This window comes from Ambystoma mexicanum, chromosome 2p, assembly GCF_040938575.1.
Source record: "Ambystoma mexicanum isolate Mex_15411 chromosome 2p, UKY_AmexF1_1, whole genome shotgun sequence".
In the NCBI taxonomy this organism is placed as follows: domain Eukaryota; kingdom Metazoa; phylum Chordata; class Amphibia; order Caudata; family Ambystomatidae; genus Ambystoma; species Ambystoma mexicanum.
In genome coordinates, this window is record NC_090923.1 from 642,442,022 (window position 1) to 642,466,624 (window position 24,603).

A 24,603-nucleotide genomic window follows, 5' to 3' on the forward strand; every position below is an offset into this window, starting at 1 on the left:
CGTGGCCAAGGTGAGGTCCGTCAAGTCCCTGCTCGGCATGATGTCCTCCTGCATTTACCTTGTGCGCCTTTTCAGACTACGGATGAGACCACTGCAGGAGTTCCTCGACGCCCGTTGGATGCAAGCGACAGGCAACTTCGAAGAGAAGATCACACTCAACAAGACCTTTCGACGAGGGATCCTGTGGTGGGGCACCCGCGCACATCTGACGGCGGGTATGGATTTCCAGACCCCAGCCCATCAGGAGACGGTGATGACGGACGCCTCCCTGGAGGGATGGTGGGGCTCACTCCGGAGATCTTCACGCAAGAGGCCTTTGGCTACTGGAGGAGAGGTCATTTCACATCAACTTCCTGGAGCTCCGAGCTGTGTTCTGGGCCCTCAGGTCGTTCCTTCCGTCCCTCAAGGGCAAGGTGGTGAGGATCTTCACCGACAACACCACAACAATGTTTTACATCCGGAAGCAACGAGGCACCAGATCCCCAGCCCTATCCAGGATCTGTGGCATTGGGCCATAGCCCAAGGGATGTTTCTGGTACCCTTCCACCTGGCAGGAATAAAAAACACCATCGCCGACGCACTCAGCAGGGAGTTGCGCTCGTGCCACGAGTGGGAACTGCGGCAGGATCAAGTGGACATCCTCTTCTGATGATGGGGCAATCCCCAGATCGGCTTGTTCATGACAGCAGCAAACAAGTGCCAGAGGTTTGCCAGCAGGTTTCCACAGCCGGGGAGCATGGGCGATGCCTTCTCGTTCCCCTGGGACGGCATGTTCCTATATGCGTTCCCTCCGTTGCTGTTGCTGCTGCGAATCATCAACCACTCAAACAGTCCCGGTGCAGGATGATCCTCGTCTCACTGGTGTGGCCGAGGCAGATCTGGTTCCCGGACCTTCTGGACATGTCAGCCTCCCTCCCCCCCCCCAGTCAAACTGCCGACGGACGCGGGTCTCCTTGTCAGAAAGGAAGCGCTATCCTCCACCACAATACGGTGTCGCTGAACTTGCAGGCCTGGCTCCTGCAGCGCTAGAGTTTGGAAGGTACGATATCCCGGCGGACTGCAAGGAGGTGCTTGCAAAGGCCAGGGCGCCCTCGACTCTCAAGTGTTATGGACACAAATGGAAGAGGTTCTCTGTCTGGTGCCGTGCACAGAAGATTAACCCTCTGCAGATTACGGCCCCTCAGGTGCTGCCGTACCTACTGTCGCTGGCCAAGGCGGGGCTGGCGCACGCCTCCATCATGATCCATCTAGCAGCGATTTCCTGCTACTCCAGGACCCCGGGGCGATCATCTCTCTGGTCCCATCGCCTGGTGAAGGAGTTTATGAAGGGACTGTTCCGGTCATTCCCGCCAGTCAAGGCTCCAGCCCCGGTGTGGGACCTCAACGTGGTGCTGTCCAGGCTCATGGGGCCGCCATTCGAGCCGCTGCATTCGGCACCATTCCTGTCGTGGAAGACGGCGTTTCTTGTGGCTATCACCTCCGCACGACAAGTGGGAGAGATCCAGGCCCTCTCCTGTAAACCTCCATACTTTACTTTTCACGATACGAGGGTAGTGCTGCTGAGGACGCACCCCTCCTTCATGCCCAAGGTGCCGTCGGACTTCCATCTCAACAAGCCCTTGGTGTTACTGGTTTTCTTCCCGGCACCTTGGTCGCCGGCTGAGAGGACTTTGCACTCGCTGGATGTAGCTAGAGCGCTGAAGTTCTACGTGGACTGCACAAAAAGTGTTCGGATGACATCACAGCTGTTTGTGAACTTTGGAACTGTGAACCAAGGGAAGGCCCTCTCGAAGGCTTCTATTTCCAGATGGCTCTCCGACTGTATCATGCACTGTCACCGGTTGGCAAACTGACCGTTGCCCGGCTGTCCCAGAGCCCATTCGACCAGAGCGATCGCTGCTACCACAGCGTTCGTATCTGGTGTGCCCCTGCTGGACATCTGCAGGGCTGCTACGTGGAGGTCGACGCACACTTACACGAGATTCTACTGCGTCGACCGGGATTTCGGGGAGGAGTCCAGAGTCGGCCAGGCAATGCTGCGCAACCTGTTCGCCTGAAAGTGGTCCTGGGGAGGAGGTAAGAGATGTTTAATGTTGGGATGCTTAATGTTGAGCCTTGCCACCTCCCATAGTTGTGCATGTGTGTACTGCTATGTATTCTTGTATTCATGAGCATGTGATTCCATGCCAGGCCCCATGCTGGAGAAGGAACGAGTTACTTACCTGTAACTGTTTTTCTCCAGCATGGGTCTGGCATGGATTCACATTCGAAACCTCCCTCCTACCCTCTGCGGCTCTTCACTTGGTCATACTGCCACTTTACGTGCTACCAAATCTGAAGATGGCTGCCAGAGGAGGGGCTTAGGTAGAGGGCAGTCATCGGCTGGGGGCAGTATGACCCAGAGACCAGTGATTGGTTATTAGGACAAAGACAGTTCAAAAACGAAACTGAAACTGATTTTTTCTTTACCGAGGATTCCCAGCCTGAAAACGGGGAATATTCATGAGCATGTGAATCCATGCCAGACCCATGCTGGAGAACAACAGTTACAGGTAAGTAACTTGTTCCTTATGTGTTCTCTTTGGGCAGAAGCTGAGTTTCCAGGCTGTAAAAAGCATTTTGTTGGGGCATTTATTGATATTATTGGTTGTTCACACTGTTTTCCGTTCCAGCAGCAATAGTTTGTCACCAGTTGTTGACAGTGCTTTATTGCCTTACGGTTGTTGGCTCTATTCACACCGATTTTAATGCTACCTATGGTGATCCATTCTTGTATGAAATGTATATCATATTACCGTGATATTGTAACCATAATTTTCTTAGTGTACTGGAACAATGCTATGTGATGCCACTTCTTGTTTTGTCAAGGGGTGAAAGGTCGTGTGCCATCACTTCCTGTGATGCAGGGCTCACGTCGAGGGTACACGCGGAGGGACGGAGTCCACCCACTTTTTTCAGAGGGTGGTCTCAGTCCCCCTAGCTAAAATGAGAAACATTCAATGTGCTCTTTGTATTTATTTATGCATTAAAGCCGACCACAGGGATCGAAATACAGTCGTCAGGTCTGTAGGCGGGCACTTCACCACTGCACTATATAACCTGATGAAAAATAAACAACTAAAGACAAAATGTCTCATTTCGGTACTGCAAGTCCCAGGGAAAACATCTGTATTGGTTCTTGGAGTTTAAAACATGCACATCTTTTAAAGTTTTCAAAAACACTATTAGAAGAAAACATTCTCTCTGGGTTTTGTGTGTGTGTTGTTGTTATGGAAGGTAAACGCCATTCTCCCTGTGTATTTGGGCAGTTATGCAAAGCCAATTTAATCAAATGTGCATATTTCACCTTGATATGCTAATTTCTGCCAATGTCACATCTCATTGCATTTGTTGAGTCCCCCCACTTTAATTTATAGGACTTGACCCATGCTGTGATGTCACTTGGGGATGGGGTCAAATGATGTCACTCTCAGTGATGTCATCAGAGGCAAAGGGGCGTGTGATGCCACTTCTGCTACCCCAGGCATTTTGGTGAAATTACGTCATTGGGCCCCTGCTAGCAGCCCCACATTTTGTATGGTCCATGCATCACCATAGTTTCTGCCACATGTTTTGTACCTTTTTCTAAGGAAATTTGGGCTTGTTTCCATGAAAATAGAAACCTGCCCAAATTCCCATCACGTTAACCACTTGCATGTGGCTTTCCCCTTGTGATGTAGTGTTTTCCCTCAGTAAAAGTGGATATCTCATTCGAGGCTGCACTGTTAATGTACTCTGTGCTTTCAGCAGTTAATCTTAATGAGGGTTTGCCATCTAAGGCCACAACCATCAAAGTCAACGGGCCTGATTTACAAAAACAGTTCTATGAGGAAATCCTATTGGAAAATGCTCTGTAAATCAGGGCCAACATCTTCTGTCCACAGGATGATCTTTATCTGGGCTATAGAGTGATGGAGGGTTGTAGGCAAGTGGGTGGGTTGGGGGAGGGGGCTGGGATGTTGGAGAAGCCAGTGATGCGTTTCCAACCAATAAATGCTCAGTGTATTTTCCTTTCAGATGGTGGGCGTGTCAGACGATGTGAATGAATATGCCATGGCATTAAAGGACACTGAAGAGAAGATAATCCGATGTCCGAAAAATGTAAGCATTTTATGTATTTAAGAAATTCATTTGTTAGCCCTCTTCAAAAACTTGCACTGATCATGGAGCATTTGGGAGTTTTTTAATGAATTTTCTTCGATTGATCGAAACACATTTACAGTTGCCCAGTTAATGAATCTTTGAAGAAAATATCACATATAACAACAAAAAATGTATACTGACTTTTGTCTACTATTCCTCAGCAAGAGTAGGTTTGCAGACAAACCCAATTAACGATGAGCTAGAATAACCATACAGTTAGTGATAATACAAGTCTTATTCCAGTAAGTGTTGTTAGATTAGCAATGGGGAGCATGGTCTCCCCAGAAAGTCCCTTATCTGCTCCTTGTCAAAGATGGCGTTAGGATCCCATTGGTCCCAGACCCTCGCATGCATTTCCATCTGTTTTAATATGTGTAGTTCTTTAATATGAAATCTTTCAAAGTTTTAAAGTAGGACTATGTAAAATCTCGATTTCAACAGCGAACGTACAATTTTGAATTTGGGAAAGTTTGGCGAACTGTTATGTTGAGAACTCAAGTGAGAGGTTATTCACTTGTTTTAATCTTTGTGTTGACCTTTATACGGGATACAACAAACACAACCAAGACATTTAGCATTGAGTGGAAAACATACAATTGTTTATTGCTCTGTTTTATTCTTGTGCAAGTGTTTATCAACAACGATCATCAACAAAATGAGGGTCAGTGAGAGCACTCTCACTCTTTTATATTGACAATCCCCCCGCCCCCCCTTGTGACAAGGGGCTAGCCTTGTCAAAAGGTGAGGCGGGGATCTGGCAAATAGCCCCAAGACGCTCCTAGCTCTGAAGAAGGAAGTGGCAGTAACTAGGGCCCTAATCGCTGCCCGCCCCCCCTTGTTCCCAGATGTTTGCTTGCAGACACTTGCCTTTCACCTTACTTCTACCTCTTTATATGCACCTGTATACTTTATTTGCGGTAGACTCTATCCAGAGACGAGAGAGTCGCAGGGAGCACCCGCTTTGGAAGATCAAGTCTGGGTCCATGACTGCCAGGGATGGATGAAGGCCAGAGCTGGGATTGGCAGTGGGGAGCTCACAGCGCCGCATAGAGAAGCAGGAAGATAGCATGGAATGCCTGCGTGATCAGGAAGAGGTTCTGCCAAAGCAGGAGGCCACGGCCTGTTATGGGACCCCTGGGGTTGGTGTGATCCTGGCACATGGTACCACCAAAGACCCATGCCCAGAGAAGGAACTGCAGGACCAATGGGATGTCTGGAAGGCCCACACAGAGGTGGCAGTGAAGAGAGGGAGCGGTCTTTGTGGCTGAGCTATCGTTCTTCGGTTCGGGTGTGACTGGACTACCCACAGCAATGGGACTGGGCTTAGGCCCCTTATAAGTTTCTCACACACACAACTCTGCCCTGCAAAAGGGTAGCTGAACAATCCAGAGTGAAGGGGGGTGGGGGGGATTTGGGCACTGAAGAGGAAACAAGCGTGGGTTATCCGGGTGAGGTCTGACGTGTTTACCAAGGAGGCCCAAGAGAATGACAGGAAGAAGATGGAAGCAGCAGTGTGTGAAAGTTAATGGAGAAGGTGAGGTGCTTGCTTGGTAAATGCAAGGGGACTGTAGTGGGAGTGTGCATGTTTTCTGTGTTAGGGGAGTAGTGCTTAGTGTAGGAGTAATCGTGAACTGAGTGGTATTTGTAGGAGAATGTGTTAAGATGGATTTCTATAATCTGGCTTGGTGGACAGATTTTTGGAGGCCACCCTCATTATAGTGAATAGTGGCACTCTGAGAGGTTACCCAAAACCCACTCAAGCTAGCAATAGAGACCAGCCAACGCTATTCTCAGGAGAGTCTGAGTGGGGTCCGAGGTCCACAATGAGTCCGCACAGTGAAGCACAGGATAATATGTCTTTTATGCCCCGGCAGGGGAGGGCCATGGCAGGTAGCAGCCCGCCAGCCGAGCCATGGTAGGCCTGTTTCACTCCTCGACAAGGATGGTGGGCTGTTACCAGCCATGTCTGCGTTCAAACCTTCCCCCTCATTCACCCCCCTCCCCCCTCGGCTAGGGTGTGAAAGCCATTTGCACCCCAGGGTATGAGTGACTTTCCTTTTTTCCCCTCAGTAGATTTGTGCTGTATGCACAGCCCATTTCTTGAGGACGGTGCGGGGGGGAAGATGTCAGCTGCTATAGGGAAAAGGGACTAATTCCCTTTTCCGTTTCCGGGAGGTGTGGAGGGAAGGAAGGGGTGAGGTAGAGGTTTTGTTTGGTTTCTGGTGGTTGCGGGGGAGGGAGAGGCACCCTATTGCCTCCCCACATGAGAAGAAAAAAATTGCACCACTCAGGGAAGGGTCTCCCACGGCTGGAACAGAGGGCAGAGAATGTTTATTCTCACCCGCTGTTCAAGCCTCCTGAATGGTCAATGGGCCATCCCCGGGTGCAAATTCTATTTAGACAGGAATGTATAAATTTTTTTTATTTATTCTAGCCTTTTAACACACATTAAAAAATGAAACAAGCGGGTGATATCGAATAACGCTCAATAATAAACCTATCTACAGTCAACGTAGGTTCTTAAAATTCATTCAGTGACATAAATCAACAAAGGAAGTAAGTAAAATGATGCAGTAAGAAGGAACCAAGTCACAAGTGATGTTTCCTAGCTTCAGCAGTTTAGTCCCTATGTAGAGTTGGGGCCTTGTGCCCAATTGTCACAGTGCTTCTCCCCAAAATGTATCTGTAGCAGGTACATTACTTGTGTACATTATTCAAAAGAAGAGATTACACAAAGTTACTGTGTGTTTGTATTTAATGTTTTCAATTTGTAGTGTATGGCTTGATTTTGTAATCAGGTTCCTGCTGCATCCATATGGACAGGGCACGCCAAGGCTGGACTGGCCTATAGGGAACTCTGGAGATTTCCCGGTGGGCCTCTGCAACCTTTTGTGTGGTAGTTCCACATTTTCTCATAGGAAAAGCATTGGGCTTGCTGAAAATGTGTCATAAGGGGCCACTTTGAAAATTATTTCTAGGGCCTCTTTTGGTCCCCAGTCCACCCCTGGGGCACGCAATGGCTCCAGCAGACGCCTGCTACCCCATCAGTGTCGCCTACCACCAATCCAGCCTGCGAGGACAGGTTCTTTGAAAAGTTCCTCGGGCTCATGAAGTCTCCCCAGATGGGAGTCATCCTCCTGGACACCATCAGGGACTTTCTGCCTCCAATGGCCCCAGCACCTCCGGTCCCAGTAAAGGCTCCTTTGGTCCCTGTTCAGCCTCAGCAGCCCGCTACGGCCCCCCAACAGATTGCACAGGCGGTTCCGTACCAGCCCCCACTGCAGCCTCCGGCTCCAGTCTCCGTACCTCAGCCCTCGGGTCCTAGCACTCCCCTCCGGTGCCGGACCAACCGGACCCTCAGTTTGACACAGATGAGGAGGAGGACCCCGACATGCCATCTTCAGCTAAGGCCTTCCACAAATGTCTGGCAGGGCTGGCAGAGTATTTGGGCGTTCCTCACCTGAGGTCGAGCAACCAGCAGAGGGGGTCCTCGCGCTACGTCCCGTTGCCCAGACGGGGATCCCAATGCAGGAGGACTTAGTTGCCTTGGCCAAGAAGGGTTGGCTCAAGCCCCACTCAGCCCAGCCAGTAAATAAACACCTGGATGCAAAGTACAGGCAGATGGAGGGGGATACACTTCTGCTATCGGCCCATCCTCAGCCGCACTCCTCAGTGATCGCTGCGGCATCATTGTACTCCAAGCCTCAGTCGTCCTCAGCCGCCTCCTCTGCGGCGCTGCTAGGCAAGGAAGAGAAAATCGTGGAGGCGTATGGGAAGAAGCTGTATTCCAACATGTCCTTGCACCTGCGTCAAGCCAGCGCTGATGCCATTCTGGCAGCCGTTAACCAGAGGCTCTGGCGGGAAATTGCGGATTTCCTCCTAGAGCTTCCGGCACAGAGCCAATCACGATTCAAGCAGGGATTGGCGAAGGCCAAGATTGTGGGACAGGTCATCATGGAGGCCTCCGTTGCCCACATCGACACCTCTGGCCATGCCATCTGTATTGCCACGGACATGAGAAGAACAGCCTGGCTCCGTGCTACGAAATTCAACCTGGACGTCCAGGAACGCATCTTAGATCTTCCTTTTGAAGGGGGTGACCACTTCCACTCCACAACGGACGAGGAGCTGGACAAAAAAACAGCTTACAAACTGCCAAGTCTTTATCCATTCTAACAAAGACCACGCCCAAAACGTACACCCCATCACAGCAGTGCTCTGATGAGAAGGTGCGTACGTATGGGGGGTTCCACGGCTTCCAAGAGCGTAGGTCCAGGCAGCCTGACAGTACGCTGTCCCAGCATCGGCGCAAACAACAAAAGGGGGGAGGCTTTTTCCAGTCCTCTCCTTCGCAACAACCTCAGAGGGAAAGAAAGCATGACACACCCCTCCAGGTCCATGTGTCTCCAGTGGGGGGCAGGCTTGCTCTCATGCACATTTCTGGCGCCAGAATTTCATGGACCTTGTGTCCTTTCGGTAGGCTCCACAGGGTACCGCCTCTCTATCCCAGCCTCTCCTCCCTCCTCCTCTCCACTCCCACAGGTTGGGACAGCAACTCTTTTGGCAGAGATCTGGCCGCTCGTCGAGAGCCAGGCAGTGGAGGAAGTCCCAGCCTCCCAGCAAGGCTTGGGCTTTTACTCCAGGAATTTTGCCATTCAGAAGAAGATCCAGGCAGGTCTGAGATTTGTGCTGGACCTTTCCACCCTCAACCGCTGCAAAAATTCAAGATGGTTACGCCACCTTTGATAGCGGAGACATTGTGCAAGGGAAACTGGATTTGCTACCTGGATCTGAAGGAAGTGTACCTACATGTCCCGATCTAGCAGACTCATCGTTCCTTTCTGTGATTTGGGATCATGGGCTACCATTTCCAATACAAGGTGCTACCTTTCGGCCTCAACTCGGCCCCAGGGTCTTTAGCAGGCTGATGAATACTGTGGCGCCCCCCCCTCAGGTCGCAGGGCCACCACATCTACCCGTACTTCGACGACTGGCTCGTCAGGGCTACATCTCCGGAAGCAGTGCACCATACTTCCTACACTCTTATGAACACATTGCACGAGTTGGGCTTTTCACTCAACCTCAAGAAGTCACAGCTGCAGCCCACGCAGAGACTGACCTTCTTGGGCCCCATTGGGACACGTGCTCTGAGAAAGTTTTTCCCTCGCAGGACAAAATCACGGCCATCAAGAGGGCCACTGCGCACTTTCCCAGCATAGAAGTGACCTCGGCATGGTGGTACCAACACCTAATGGGTCTCATGACAGCAGTCCTCTTAGCTGTCCCCCACACGAGACTCGGGTTGAGGAGCATACAGCTGCACTTTGCAGCATCTTGGAACCTGCAACGGGTCCATCAGTCAGAGTTGATCAACGTTCGTCCGTCCCTTCACCCAGACCTCAAATGGTGGTCCAGGGACTGCAACCTGTGGATGGGCAAGCCCTTCCGGCAGCCTACTCCACAGGTCACCATTGTTAGGCAGAATCCTGTGCAGTGCGCTCGGGGACCACTACACACAATTAAGACTACAGGTGGCAATACAAGTTTTACCTTTGGTACAAGCCTGTACTACTATGTTAAAGTGGTAGCAGTAGCGGAGCAGCCAGGCTTATCTCAAGAGCATATGAGCAGTAGCAGAGATTACACAAAGGGATCACAATTACTGTGACTCAAGCAAACACTGACTCAAGGTTTCAGGTCGAAAAATATAAGTGCATTTATTTTTAGACCATTTGTTATAAACACAACACTTCTATTAATTCAAAACCACACGTAAAATATACTACAACCAACCAATTCACTTTGGTACACTCTAACTCAAGTTAAGTACACTGTGTTTTAACGGACCGGTGTTATTAAACTAAATCCGTTACCGGGAATACAGTTGCGATCACTTTTTGACATTTCGGTCTTACTAACGAAACGCGTATCCGTGGCAAGAATTGTTACCGGGGTAAAAACACACTTAGCACCTGGGTTAACCAGAGAGAGTTGGGGGCAAAAATCATAGGCAATACTTTTGTCTTGGCAGACAGAATCAGAGAACACTCATAGACAGAAATTCAAGAGTCAATAGGCCAGAGCCAGTGTCAAGTGGAACTGGGTTCCTGTTGTCGAGGATCACACAGTCGGATAGCTTGAGATTCAACGTTGCCAGGAGTACATAGATATTGTCAACAGAGGAAGCAAAAGTTATAAGAAGGAGGGAAGACAAGGGCAAGCCTTGGAGATGAAGTAAAGGGGATTCACCCATATTCCTTAAGCAGAACACAGTACCTTATTCAATGGAGAAGCTGGTGCCCTGACAGTTGTTCCTGTTGGTTTCCCGCAGACCCACGGTTCCTGGAGCTTAGATGTGAAGGACATCTGGAGGGGTCTGCAACACACAGGTATGAAGCCGGCAGCAGCGACGATGAATAAAAGGTGTGCTCCTTAAAAACAGGAGAGGTAATTCAGATGGCTTTCCGGACCACTACAACAGTGTGTAGCGATTTCGACCAAGAAGAGGATCCTCTGGCTGTGGAAGATGAGCTGGTTATCCCCATCAAGCTCAAAGGAAGAAGACTCTGGACTGGATCTTCTCTGGTCGTCGAAGGGTAGATAGCTCAGGACTGCAGCAGGGCTTCACCGGGACGGCGTAGTTGCAGCAGTCGACTTCTTCTCCGCTTCTCTTCGATTCTTCTAGTTCCAGTGGTGACTCTGACTTCTAGCCCAAGAGACCTGCCTTTTATGCGAAAATCCCCTATTCACACAGCCTGGCTGTCAATCACGCAGCAAGGGGGTTGTCCGGCCCGGACAACCACCTCAGCCAATCATGGCAAAGTGCGACTTGGGTTTCCTAGGATACCCTGTGCAGAGGGTGACTACACCCCTCCCTCACATTCAGCCCACCTAGACACCCAGGCGCCTGGAGGAGGGCTTCTGAGCAGAAGCCCGCCAAAAGACGGTGAACAAAGGAGGCAAACCTGGTTTGCCGCGCAAAGTAAGGCACAAGAAGGACTTTAACAAAAAGAAATGGCGAATAAACCGGACCGGAGCCAAAAGAAGAAGTATTTGGTCAAGCGGGTTTAAATTCGAGGCTAATATAATAGCTAAAAACAATACCACGTTTATCTAATATAATCGCGGTAGAAACGTTAGGGTAGATACCGCAGCCACCAGCCATATCTAAATGTTAAAAGAGCGAAACAATGCTCTAGGAGGTACAGATACAAAGGGATACGAAGTAGCCCTTTCCAGTACTCCATGGAAGATGGGGTGTACTGGATCTGTGGGAAATTGACTAGGTAAAGTTAATGGCAACTTTACCCTTTTCTGGGGGACTGTAGTCAGCCCCAGAAATGGAGTCGGTAGGAAGTCTAAAAGACAACCCTTTGTCACTGCACTGAAAGTGCTGTGCAACACACAAAAGAAGGGGGCTACTGAAGTGGTGTACTCCAAAGCCCACAATCACAAAAACAGGAGAAAGACACATGGCAAAACATGGGTAAGAGTGGGGGGGAAGCTCATACTCTTACCAAGTGAAAAAAATAAACTCCAGAAGTCCAGCAAAGCTGCTGGGGGACTCGCTAGGTGAGGGAAATTAACCATAAATGAGAATTCTCCCTAAGAACCATCACCAGGGACTCCTCTCCCGAGGGTTGCGGGGGCCACTCTGGACAACCACCGCGTCCATGGCACCTGGACCCGGCAGGAGAGGGAGTACCACATCAATTGGCTGGGATTGAATGCCATCTGGCTGGCGCTCTGGGCCTTCCTTCCGGTTATCAAGGGCATGATTGTCCTCATTCAGACAGACAACTCGACCAGCATGTTCTATGTCAACAAGCAGGGAGGTACCAGATCCCCTCTGCCCCCCACTGTGCCGGCTGGCGGTCAGCATGTGGGAGTCGGCCCTGGAGAGCAACATCTACCTTATGGCAGTCCACCACCCAGAGGAATACAACCTGGCGGCAGACATGCTCAGCAGACTGGGAGCGGACAACTACGAGTGGCAGTTAAACAACCTAGTGCTGCAGGAGATCTTTCGCAAGTGGGGTCACCCTCAGGTGGACCTCTTCGCCACTTGGGGCAACAGGAAGTGCCAGCTGTTCACCTCCTGGCAGGGTCAGGGACCGGGATCCCTGGGCGATGCCTTTCAGATCAGGTGGGACAGAATGACAGCATACGCCTTTCCTCCCACACCCCTGATTCATAGGGTGATATGCAAAATCAAGGAGTCTCAACTCCTCAGCATCATCCTACTAGCTAGTTTTCTGAGCTGCTCAACCTCCCAGAGAAGCCTCCCATTCGGCTGCCGACAGGCCCAGCACATCTTCTGGTGCAGAAGGGGGGCATGGTCATCCACCCTGCACCAGAGAAACTGGCCTTCACAGCGTTGTTACTGACCAGGTCATGCTAGGACATCTCATCCTCTCTCAGGCTAATCTAAAGATTGTACAGGGTGCCAGGAGCAAATCTACCAGGGCCCAGTATAAGAGCAAGTGGACCAGGTTCTGTCACTGGGCCGATTCTAAGGGCTTCCACCCTCTGGCATGTTCCCTGGACGACGTGCTCTCCTTTTTGGCGCATCCCGCCCGTTCCGGTGTGCAGGTGGACACTTGCTGGACCTGTTAGGCAGAAACCTGTGCAGTTCCCTGAGGGACCACTGCAAAAAGTTTAAGACCACAGGAGTAAGCAGTAAACCCAATTGGTAGCAGTCTGCACCACCCAGATTTACCTGGTAGCTGTGGCTGAGTAGTCAGACTTCTCTCAAGAAGAGTTAGGCACTATATAGAGTATACACAATAGGGCTAAAAATACAGTAGAACAAGCAAACACTGGCCAGAGCTTTGGTATTAAAAGTATATAATTATTTAGTTAAAAACACACTTCTGAAAATACACTGGCACTAATATATCAAGCAAGTTCAAACACAGTCACTATAAGTATATACACCTCCCTAGTTAATTATTCGACAAGTCTAGGTTAAGACACCACTTATTAGCAAAACAGAGGTGAGAGCGTAACCTTAGATGGCACTCCAATAATTTGTTAAAAAAGGGAGAGAAAAGGCAGAGTATGGAAATAACACGGTACCAACACTTTTAAGAAACCACAGCAAGTCAAGAAAGGCAGGGTCTACTGTAGAACCAAAGTTCATAGGCCAGGCCCACTTTTGGAGAGAGCAAGGCGGAATGTGCCCAAGATCACACAGTGGAAATGCACTCCAAGTCTTTGCAGAAAAATGTCAAAAGAGGTTGGATCAGTTCAGAAAGGCAAAGTTAGCAGGTCTGAGGTCAACCCAGTTGGAAAGTCAAGGATTTACGGGACACCTTGGACAATCCGTTGCAAGGGAGACCAGGCGGGACACAGTACCTGAAATAGTGAGAAAGCTCCAGCGGTGGCAGTTGTTCCTGGCTGCGGGTGCAAGTCGTGGCTTCGACCAGAGGAAGAGATGATCTCGACGAGGAAGAAAGCTGGAGGTCGTTGCACTGCCAGGGATGAGACCAGCCGCGGAGTTCCCGATTAAAAGGTACGACCCTTTTATTCACGGTCAGTGGTGAAGCGTGGCTATCCAGCCGCCGGGGTGCTTGGCACGGGCGATTCGACCACGAGACGTCCAGGAAGGCGAACTGGTTGGTCCCACCAGCTCAAAGGGAAGAAGACTCTCCTGGAAGAAGATCTCTGTCGTCGGTGAAGTGGTGAGTTCGTACAGCAGGGCTCCACCGGTGGTGTCGTTGTAGATGGCTCAGCTTCTCCCCTCTTCGGATTGTTTAGGTCCTATGGCGACTTCTGAAGTTCCAGTCCCCAAAGCCCTGCTTTTATGCAGAAAAACCCCCATTCAACAGCCTAGCTGTCACTCAACCATGCTAAGTGGTGAGCCGGGCGGCTCACCACTGGGCCAATCACACAAGAGGGCGACTCAGTCCAGGGTGCCTAATCCCCCTCCCACACATCCTGTAGACCCCTGACAGAGTGGCACCACTTTTGGAGGCTTCTGTGGAGAAGCCCGCCAAAAAGTGGAAGAAAGGGCTCAACTTGGGTTAGAGTTTCAGAGGCGAACACAAACGGCATTTTAAAACCGAGTCCTGCAAAACGACCCAACCGGGGAATTAATATTAAATAAATAACCCGGCGGTATCTTTAACATTGCACCAAAAAGTGGTGCGTTTAAAATCAATGGGAAAATCCCATAAGAAATATTCCGGTGGAATATTTCGCGTGGTATCCACTGCCACCAGCCAGAAACTTGACAAGGGGGGACTGGACAGTGCTCCCTTGGAAAACGGACCAAGGGGCAATCGAATTACCCCTACCAGTACTTCCACAATATGATGGTTTGTACTGGTTCTGTTCACAATTTGAGACTAGTAAAGCCAATGGTGACTTTACATGCCCTGGGAGACAGTAGTCCGTCCCAGGGTATGGAGTCTGTTTGGGGATCACTATGACACCCCTGTGTTACTGCACTGAGGGTGCTGTGTAACACACATACCAAAAACACATGAAGCCCTATGGAGTAAAAGACCTCATAGCCCATAAAACACATTTACAGTCAAAGGACATTCTCAAATCATGCCTAAGAGTGGGAGAAAGAGTCTCGCTCTTAGCAGGAGAAAAAATTAAATCCCAAAAATACAGCAAAGCTGCGGGGGGGACTCACTAGGTTTGGGAAATTAGACTTAACAGAGAATTCTCCTTAACAGCACCTACCTGGCAGCCATTGGGGCGTACAGAAAGTTGGAGGAGGAATGTCTTTCCTCTTCCAACCAGTTGTCAAGAGACATTTGCCGGGTCTCACCAGGCTCAATCCGCCCATCAAGAGGCTGCACCCCATGTGGGACCACAAGATAGTCCTGGGCGCCCTTGCGCACAAACCATTTAAAGCTATGGCGTCCGCGGACATTAGGCTGGTCACATTAAGACAGCCTTGTTAGTCGGCCTTAGTCGGCATGCAGAATCAGCGAAATCCAGGCGCTGGTCGCCTCTGAGCCATACACTACGTTTCACAAGATCAAGGTGGTCCTCCGGACACATCCAGCATTCCTGCCGTCTGCGTTTCACCTAAACGAGGAAATAGTGCTGCCTACGTTCTTCTCTGATCCTAAGAACGAGCCACAGAGTCCTGCACTGCCTTGATGTCAGGCGTGCACAAAAATTCTACTTGGACAGGACCAAGGGCTTCCGCAAGTCAGATGCTCTATTTATCACCTTTGGAGGTTAAAGACCGGGGTATCGGGCATCCAAGGCCTCCATAGCCCGGTTGATGGTGTCGGCCATCAAAGAAGCCTACGAGGGACAGCATAAGCCACCTTTGGCCAACATGCATGCCCATGCTGTCAGAGCCAAGGCAACGGCCATGCCTTCCAGCGGCATGTCCCCTGGTAGGTCACAAGCAGGGCGGCCACCTGGACCACCCCTTTGGCTTTCTGCAAGCATTACTGTTTGTATGCCGGCTCTAGATCAGACGCGGCTTTCTGACAGGCGGTTCTTGGAAACCGGTTTGCTTAAGGAGTACTCTTCTCCACCCTGGGGCTGCATTCAGTTGTAATCGCCCATGCAGTATGGAGGAAAGGGGGCGGGACGTAAGAGTAATTATAAGTTACTCACCGTAGTGACTGACGTACTCTTAGTCCCCTTTCCTCCATATGTCCCACCACCTCCTCCCCTAATAAAACTAGTGTCATTAGGCAATATTAATCTATTGTTTGCATCTATGGGGACTGGGGTGTGGCGCCGGAGTCGGGGCAGCGCATGCTCCCAGGGCCGTGCCCCCGCGCGCCTCTGGGTTTGGAGGGGAGGAGGGTTTTTTCTGGTGGAGAAGGTTCCGTCTCCTGTCCCTTGGGAGGGACGCCTATGCAGTATGGAGGAAAGGGTACTAAGTTAGTCACTACGGTGAGTAACTTATAATTATCTCTCCATTGTCGGATAACAACTTTGATGTGCTCTGTTACTATGTTTTACCTTTTTTCCTTATTTATAATTTGAGTATCTGAAAGGTCATGCTATGAAAGTTTCTGCCTTTTCCTCCATTTGTTTAGCATTGGTCGAGTTTTTGTGTAACCTATGTTAATGCTTTGATTTATTCGTTTTAATTTTGTTTTATATTTATTTGTGATGGGTTAAGGTTTAATTTAAACCAGATATAATAAATATATATATATGTGTATATATATATATATATATATATATATATATATATATATATATATATATATATATACATACACACACACCGGAGAAAACATATGAAAGACATAACAAATAGGTAATGAAGTCCCAATAAACTTTAGTAAGATCACAACAAGTTCCATATCTTTGTTTGGATGTGTGTGCCTGATTAGAGTTCTTTCATATATTTTTCGTGGCTGCTCTTGTGAAAATGCATCCTGTTCCTATGCTAAACACAAGTACTCTAATCGTGGACTGCAAATGTTGCCCTTATAATGTCACGTTTTTAATATTTTCGTAAAGGTACAGATAGATGTGATGATCAGGGGGCCTTGAAGGGAGTGTGTATTTTAATTGCATCCAGAGCAACCTGTCAGGCTTGGGGTTTACAGGATGTAGAGGAGGGCAAAGGTAGATTTGTGGATACTTTCATTTCTATTTTTGAGGTAATTTTTGTGTGCCTCCCGATCTTTCTTACGGCATGTAATTATTTAAACCGAGCCTAAAAAAGCATGCAACAAGGCAACGCCACATTGAAAAACAGCGACTTTCAAGTCTTACTCTGGATGTCATAACTCGATCAGGGTTCTCATTGGTCTCAACTACATTAACTATACCAGTAACATATTGGTCCATAAAAGGGCCATGGCCTTGCATATCTCATTCCCATCTGTTCAGAATGGATAGTCTACATTTGTGCGGGCAAAGGTTTTGTGTAAATTGCAACACACCCTACTAGGAGCAGACGGAGCAGGTACCACGGTGGTGTTGTACCTAAACAGAACATTGGTCAAGCTGCTGCATAGGTATCTTCAGACTAATTCCCAAAACGTTATTGCGTAGCGTTGTAATGCGCCATTGCAGGCATAGAGGTTACTTCAGAGCACAAAGGAAGGTAAGCATAGAAAAGATGGAAGGAAAAGGAAGGGGGGAGGGGGAGAGAGAGCTGAGAACCAAACGATGTTTTGCAGAGAAACCAGAGCAAAGCATTAACTGCGCTGTTTGGGCAGCACATTCCATTCTTTGCGGCAAAACAAAATTAATAATGCTAGCAACGTAGAAGAGGAATACGTGCGTACACATTCAGTGCAGGGAAAGGAAGTCAGTCTGCTTGCTCAATTGGAACATAGTTTGAAAGGGTTTTTTTTTTTTTTAGTAGCTGAGTGAAAGGTATTCAAAGAGCACTATTGCAAGTGCCATGCAGTTTTGCTGACGGTAATTTCTCCGAAGTAATTTACTTCAAAGTAATTACTTCGAAAAATCCCTTTCCCCCAAATCCCCTTTTAACCTACTTTAGTAGCCCTACCCCAACCCCCTCCCCGACACTTTTAACCACTAACTCTCAACCCCCTATATAATTTGAAGTGTTTCTAAGTAAATTATGGGATAGCATTATTGCATGGGTCTATGGGGTGCTCTGGAGATGTGAGCTGCTCTGTTCTGGATGGCTCGCAGTTTGGCGAGCTCTTTTTTGATAGTCCCATGTAGATTTTGTTGCAGTAATCTAGTTTTGAGATTGCTAAAGCCTCATGATTTGTTTTTATTATTCATGTCGTGGGCCGGAAGGACTGTTATCTGAGTAGAACATGGAATCTGCTAACGTTTGCTGGGAAAAGGAGAGGTGGTCGACAAAAATATCTCCTGAAAGGGGGGCTTAGGAGGAGGGGGATGGTTTTGAGTTTATTCTGTTTCAAGCAGCCTAAGACCCCCACTACTGCTACTCACTACTGCTATGTAAATCCTTCAAAAGATGTAGAATCGACAGAAATATACATAAGTATTTTTTTACCCTTAATACTATTCTCTTAATCATCCTTTCCGTCCACACTGGCATCTAACCCATTCTCTTGTTTTTGGTCTTATTTTACTATTCACTAGCTTCTATGGTTTAGCAAATTAGGTATGAGTTTATGATGGTGGTGTAGGAGGACGCCTTGGAGATGAAGAGACATTACCTTAGTGGATTTTAAAAGTCACTCTGTGCCATTCGTTTGTGTGGTCATTGCATGGCATCTGTTAACTATTTTGGAATTTACGAACCTGTAATGTATGTAACCAGATTTCATATCTGCACTAAATAAATAATAAACATAAAAATTATCAAACACAACTCTTTCTACTGATGTCACTAGATGTTACTTGGGATTCCACTGACCTCCTCAGCTAGTTCACTGGTGGTTAATGTGGACGACATAAGGAAATTATTGTATCTTAGAAGTATTACTTTTTTAAGACAAATACTGATGTGAATTAGTGCTTTTGTGAATGAGAGCATTTTAAAATAGGAAGTTACTGAATCATTTATGCCGCAAGCAAAGGATTCTAAGGTGGTGTGTTTATATCAAAGAGCAAGCATGCAAGTACATTTACTGTTGTAAATCATGCATTCCGTATTGATAGCAAGAGTTACACTTTCTTTGGCCAGGTTAGTTTACATTTTGCTTCTTTTCTTGTTTCTTTCTAGAGGAAAGACATCCAAGCTGAGCTGCTGAAAAGTCAGAAGGTTTTCTCAGAGAAGCTGAACCACTTGAGCCGTCGCCTTGCTTGGATCAATGTCACCGTTTATTCTAAGGTAAAATCTGAGAGAAGAGAGGGAACATAATTGCCTTATGTGTGATGCGCTATAGAACTTCTGAACTCACGCAAGCAGATGTACGACTAGTGTAATTAATGTTGCCTTTACCCCCGTTATTGAAGCTATCAGGTTTCAAGCCCCGTGGCCAGGTAACACTTAGTTTCTAATGGATTGTGTCCTCCCACAAATTCCTCATCTTAGATATTGTATGCTGCAGCAGCAAAACTGTTGAAAGCTTTCACCACCAGGGGGCGCCATGTGGCTTCGGCATCGAGAGCCCTTCGCCACACTCTGGCATCGGGACTGGATGTGACATCTACATCTATACAAATATCCAGCAGAGCGCCCCATGACATCGGTTCCTTTTCTCTGCATGCTCAGCAAGCAACAATTGGAACACTTCACACCCCAGAAAGTTTAAATTTTTCTGAAATGCTCATAATTTCTGTCCAAGTCAACGCCGAAGCCCTCGGGTTACATGCGTTGAGGATTGTGATGTGAAAATGTTGATTATTGATCCTCACAAAATACGCCTGTGGTGTCTCTGCACCAACCAAGAAATGGCTCACTCCGTCTCATGCCAGCGCAGGACGCCGAAGGCCTTGAAGGAGAGGCGATCAAAATTGACGCTTGCAAGATCTTTCTCCAAGTCTGAGTACCACGCCATTGAAGGTGCCATTGAAGGTGCGTCCCTCTGAAGAAAAAGATGTTGACTTGATTTTTCACAAATCTAAAAGAAAGTTGAGGAAACATAAGATAGCAATCAAAGAGTTATTCCCATCACTCATCTTCGAATACGAAGACAAGGAGATTCTCGTCTTCAGAGGTCTTTGCCGGAAAAGCAGGTAAGGTTCCTGTCAAAATCCATTTCAGCAGAGAAATGGGAAAGGTGAAGGCTATAATGTTTTAAGTCTTCGAAAAAGCTGCCCCATCGACCTCCCCTTCAGAGTCGAAGGTAAAAAAAAGGGTTGGAGCACACTGCACCCTCTAAAACCAGCAGAGATTCTATTAAGAGCATGTCCAGTGCGCCGAAAGGCCACAGTACGAAGCATCATTAGACACCTTTGCTATTGCCTGCCATGCCTGTATCGACCCAGGACCTTCCTCGAGAGGCCTATCGATGTCGAAGCTCAAAGACACTTTGGTGCCGCAATACACTCCGATATCTAGGAAGACTTAGTCTTCCTTTTGAGAGAATTTTGGTTGAGTGGGAAGAAATCCCTTTTGGCTAGATCCAATGCAGCTGAATTATCCTCCTGAGGAATTGTTCTCAGGATGCCATGCTTCAAGACCTCGCTACAGATATCCAGGAGGCCACAAGAGGTCTTCAAACTTCCCCTGAAGTTGGTCTGTGACAGCAGGACCCCCATGTGAACCCCAATTCAGCAAATAGGCCTGTTGTGCATAAGTTGACTGAGGACCAGTAGGGGAACCAGTTTTGCCCTTCCATGCAGCCATAAAAGACCGGTTTATAGAGCTGTGGGAAAAGCCCTGCTCGGCTCCAGCAGTAACAGGGGATCTTACAATGAAGTCCAGGCTGGCATCCTTGGATCCTGACTTCCTCTCGGGATGATAGCCCAGGGGCAACGTGCTCTCCTTGGAAGCAAGACAACACGGAGCGACATAGGTTAGAACCCCGGGTCCGCGCTTAGAAACCTCTGGGTATTAAGGGTGTTATAAACAACCCATCGTATATCATATCACCCTAGCCCCGAGAGCCTGGTCCAGGCTGCCTCATTAGGGGCCAAATCATCATTCTAACCATCTTTGCCACCCAATAGGGATGATAATAGGGTGGATGCCTGGGTGAAAAAACTGTTTGTTTCGGGGAGCCTATCACTCAAGACAGTACTCTCCTCCTGCGCCTTGGCCAAATATTCCCACACCTTGTGGGCTGTCATTAAACCGGCTGCAGAGGACATTGCAGAAGAGAGAGACCGGTTCCTGAGCATTGTCTCTGATGTAAAGGAAGCAATGTACTAGGCTCTACAATCTGGCTTGGACACCTCAAACTGCCTAGTGTGACGATTCGCAAGTTGTCTCTTCTCCCCAAGGGGGAGCCCCTCTCATGAGGCTAGGGAGGTGAGACTGCTATCCAGTATTCCCCCTAGGGGTGATTTAATGCGGGAGGACCTCATGAGGAGGGACTCCCGTACGGGGGATGAGGATGACACTTGGGTGATGGGCGGCACAACACCCTAACCTGCCCGAAACCTCTATTACCCTTTCACACACACACACCCTCTGATACAGACATGTGCTATTGTAACATCACATCAGTTTCACCAACTGAGATGAAGATCATCATTCGAGATATAAAGATTACTCCCAATGCAACTACTGGGAAGAGGTGGCCCTTAGGAGCCATGAAGAGTGGACCATGGAACTGGAAGAAGCATTCTAGTGCTCCGCAGAGGGATGTTCACTTGACTAATGTAAAAACAGAAGGAGGACTGGACAAAAGGGAGGAGAGCAGCACAGGAGACAGCCCAGCTTGGGAAAAGCAATGGAGATGCAGAGAATGCTCTGGAGAAGCTGAAGAACGTCATCTGCTGGAGACTGGAAGCAGGCGTCAGGAATTCTTGACCCCGTGGTGTGGAGCTGGTCGAGAATGTTGCTGGAGAATAGGTAGCAGTGCCGCAACCTCTGAATGGTGAACCATGCAGTCTGCAATAGCACCTAAACCACCGGCCCAGAGAACGGAAACAAAATACATGGAGCAAGAGCAGCAGACTTACATAAAGCCCACACAGCGCTCCCTAACAAAGCACGAACCCAGGGAGAATCAGTAGAGCGTCCCAGAGCCAATTAAGGTAACAAGTGTAACACAGGACCTGGTAGGGGTATACAATTGGTGAATAAATGCAAGTTAACCAAAAATAACGATACAAGTAATCGCCTCCGTGGCAGTAGTTGGCAGGCGTGTGATCCAAGTGGGCTTAGCACAAGAGGGGCAGAGACAAAGATGTGGAACCCAAGCAAGATAAGGGTCTGGGACAGAAAACCGCACCAAGCAAATACTGTAGGAAGTCGCCCTCCAGAGAGTGGCAGAGATAAGCCCACTGGCCACCAGGAGAAGGGTCGGAGAGCCTGTCCATCATAACAGAGGAAAAGGAGACCACTGGTCATACAAGAAGGGTCTAGGACCCCAACAGAAGTAAACCCAAACATAGTGGCAGAGATAAGTCCACTAGTTACAGGAGAAGGGTCTGGGACCGCAACGTTAATCAGCAACACTCGCAAGGGACTCTTCCTTGTCACAGTGGTCAAAAGGTGCCCACTAGAGCCCAGAGAAGGGTCTGGGATCCTAACAAGATGTGGGACATTATTGAAAACCAGTCACAGAGACAAAGTGAAAATCAAGCTGGAAGCAGTAAGAAGGATCTGTATCAAGCCATACCAGGAGAAGGGAATCATTTTCCTGATATCAAAACAGAAGTTGTGATAGAGACACCAGGGGAAGGGAGTCCTCCCCCAGGGCTTGTGTTGTACTGTGCCATAACAGACCAAGAGAAAGGAGGCATTCTCTTGGTCCCGAACTGAGAGTTGAGATGAAGAAGCCAGGGGAAGGGAGTCATTCCACCTTGTTCTATCAGAATGTGTACAGAGTCACACCTGGATAAGGGAGCCCCTCTCCTGCAAATAACATTGTGTAAAGACTGTCTGTCTGAAACCTGCAAGCCCAGAGAAGGGAGGCATTGCCCCTGGTATATTTGCCTTGAAGTAACATTTCGTTGAACTCCATCCAAGAAGCAGGAAAAGGGAGCCATTCTCCTTAAAGAAGGAACTTTGTGTTAGTTACCTTTAGTTGCAGTGTGAGGGATCGAAGTACAGGACGGTGGAATTTACTTTGACGGACATTCTGAAAGACCTTTTTAGTATTGGTTTTGGGCAGGGAACCCTCTCTTAACAGATAGGTATAGTAAGGATCCTTTTCATTTCAAAATAAGTCTATAACCAAAACCATGCAACCTTTGTGTCAGCATCCTTCAACACCCTTATACTAGGCAGAGTGATGGGCACCAGTTCGGTGTTGAGACGCTTTTCTTGGTTAAGAAAATATGGACTTGCTCCAGATGTGCAAGCCAGGTTGCTGGATATGCCCTTTGATGGCATCATCTTTTTGGCTCAAAAGCCGATAACCTCATTGACAAATTGCAGTCCTCCAAGGCGGCAGCAATGTCCCTGAGTGCAGCAATTTAAAAACAGACGACACAACCATCCTTCTCATCCTGGGAAAAAAAGCCATCTCTCCAGCATGGGTCTGGCATGGATTCACATGCTCATGAATATTCCCTGTCGTCGGGCTGGGATTCCTTGGTAAAAGAAAAAACAGTTCACCTTTCACTTACAAACTGTATTTCTCCTTTAAACCAATCACTATCCTCTGGGTCATACTGCCCCCATCGAATGACAGCCCTCTCCTTAAGCCCCTGCTCTGGCAGCCATCTTCAGATCTTTACTGCACGTTTCAGTGTTGCGAGTCCTCGAGTTTGCTCTGCGTGCTACTTCTACGTTTTTGTGTGTTTATGATGGATAAAGATCTGATTTATTTCCTAAATGAGCCTGTGTGCTCTTTTCTCCATCTGCCGACAGCAGGTATCCGTTGTCAGTGAATTTCGGCGCCACTCAAAGGCAAAAATCGTTGAAGTTTCCAGAAGGCCATGGGGCCTACTTTGCGCTCTCCGACCATGACGTACAAAGTGCGGGCTACAGAACGTTTGTGGAAGACAAACACCTACAATGCCTCTACTGCCTATACCCAGACCATAAGGAGGTGGAGTGCAAGATTTGCCTCAGGTTCTTCAAGAAGACGAGGGACAGGCACAGTAGACTGACGGCGTGGCTTAACGCCCCAAGCAGGGTCGTGCCTCACCCAGGACCGGTCGGTCCGAGAAACGGTCTTCTAAATCCTTTGAGGGCGCCTCATCTGTGGGGGCCCAAGACAAGGCCAAGAACCGCAAGTCTGAGTCCACTGGGGTCACTGCGGAAGCGGGTCCCAAGGTGGATAGGGCACGATTGACATCACCCTCCGCTTCTATTGCCAGCCAGCAATTGAGCTGCTCCTCAAAAAGGAAATCTACCCCGGCTAAACTGCGGGAGAAGTCCGAGAAGCTGCAGACCGAAGAGAAGAAGGCCGAACTGCCCAAGCGGGCACAATCGGCACATGCTAAGACTTCATTGACAATAGAGATGGTGGCAGCTGCTCTCACGGCGGCTAAGGGAGCTGACCATATGAAGTTAGCCCCCACAGAACAGAAGGTATCCTTGCCCCCTAGGCGCGACACCACCTCTGTGACTTTGGCAAAGTCTGCTGGCACACCAGAAGGAGGGAACCGGCTCAGGCCCTGATTCAAGCTCCACAGGGGGAAAAGGGGAGGCGGAGAGGAGACCCTGAAACAGCCCTCCCAGGTCGTAGCTCAAGCTATGGAGGTCTTGTCTACAGTCTACAAGGACCAGGAGTCCTTGCACACGGTCCATGAGGAAGTGGAGGACGACAGGGGCGCAGACGGAGACGCCGCTCAGGCCTAGTTTTTCGATTCCGCCAGCTGAGCCGAGGGATGTGTCTCTAGACCTTCTGCCGACCCTTCACACCTTGGTGTTGCAGATCCAGAAGAGGATACCACCTGTTCCGGTTCCAGTGGTCTCCCAGGGCCACGTCCAGCGTCCAATTGAGAAGAGGAAGCATCATC

The 24,603-nt window shown here is 48.7% G+C and overlaps 1 protein-coding gene across 5 annotated transcripts in view; it reads left to right on the forward strand.

Annotated features, from left to right (window-relative positions):
* RNF123 (ring finger protein 123) overlaps positions 1-24,603 on the forward strand; it is a 3,033,138-nt gene that overhangs the window by 1,690,733 nt on the left and 1,317,802 nt on the right. For all 5 annotated transcript variants that reach the window (XM_069644183.1, XM_069644184.1, XM_069644185.1 and 2 more), the window contains exons 25-26: positions 4,057-4,140; positions 18,800-18,907. In XM_069644183.1, the coding sequence (XP_069500284.1) occupies positions 4,057-4,140; positions 18,800-18,907 (192 nt within the window). The remainder of the gene's footprint in view (positions 1-4,056; positions 4,141-18,799; positions 18,908-24,603) is intronic.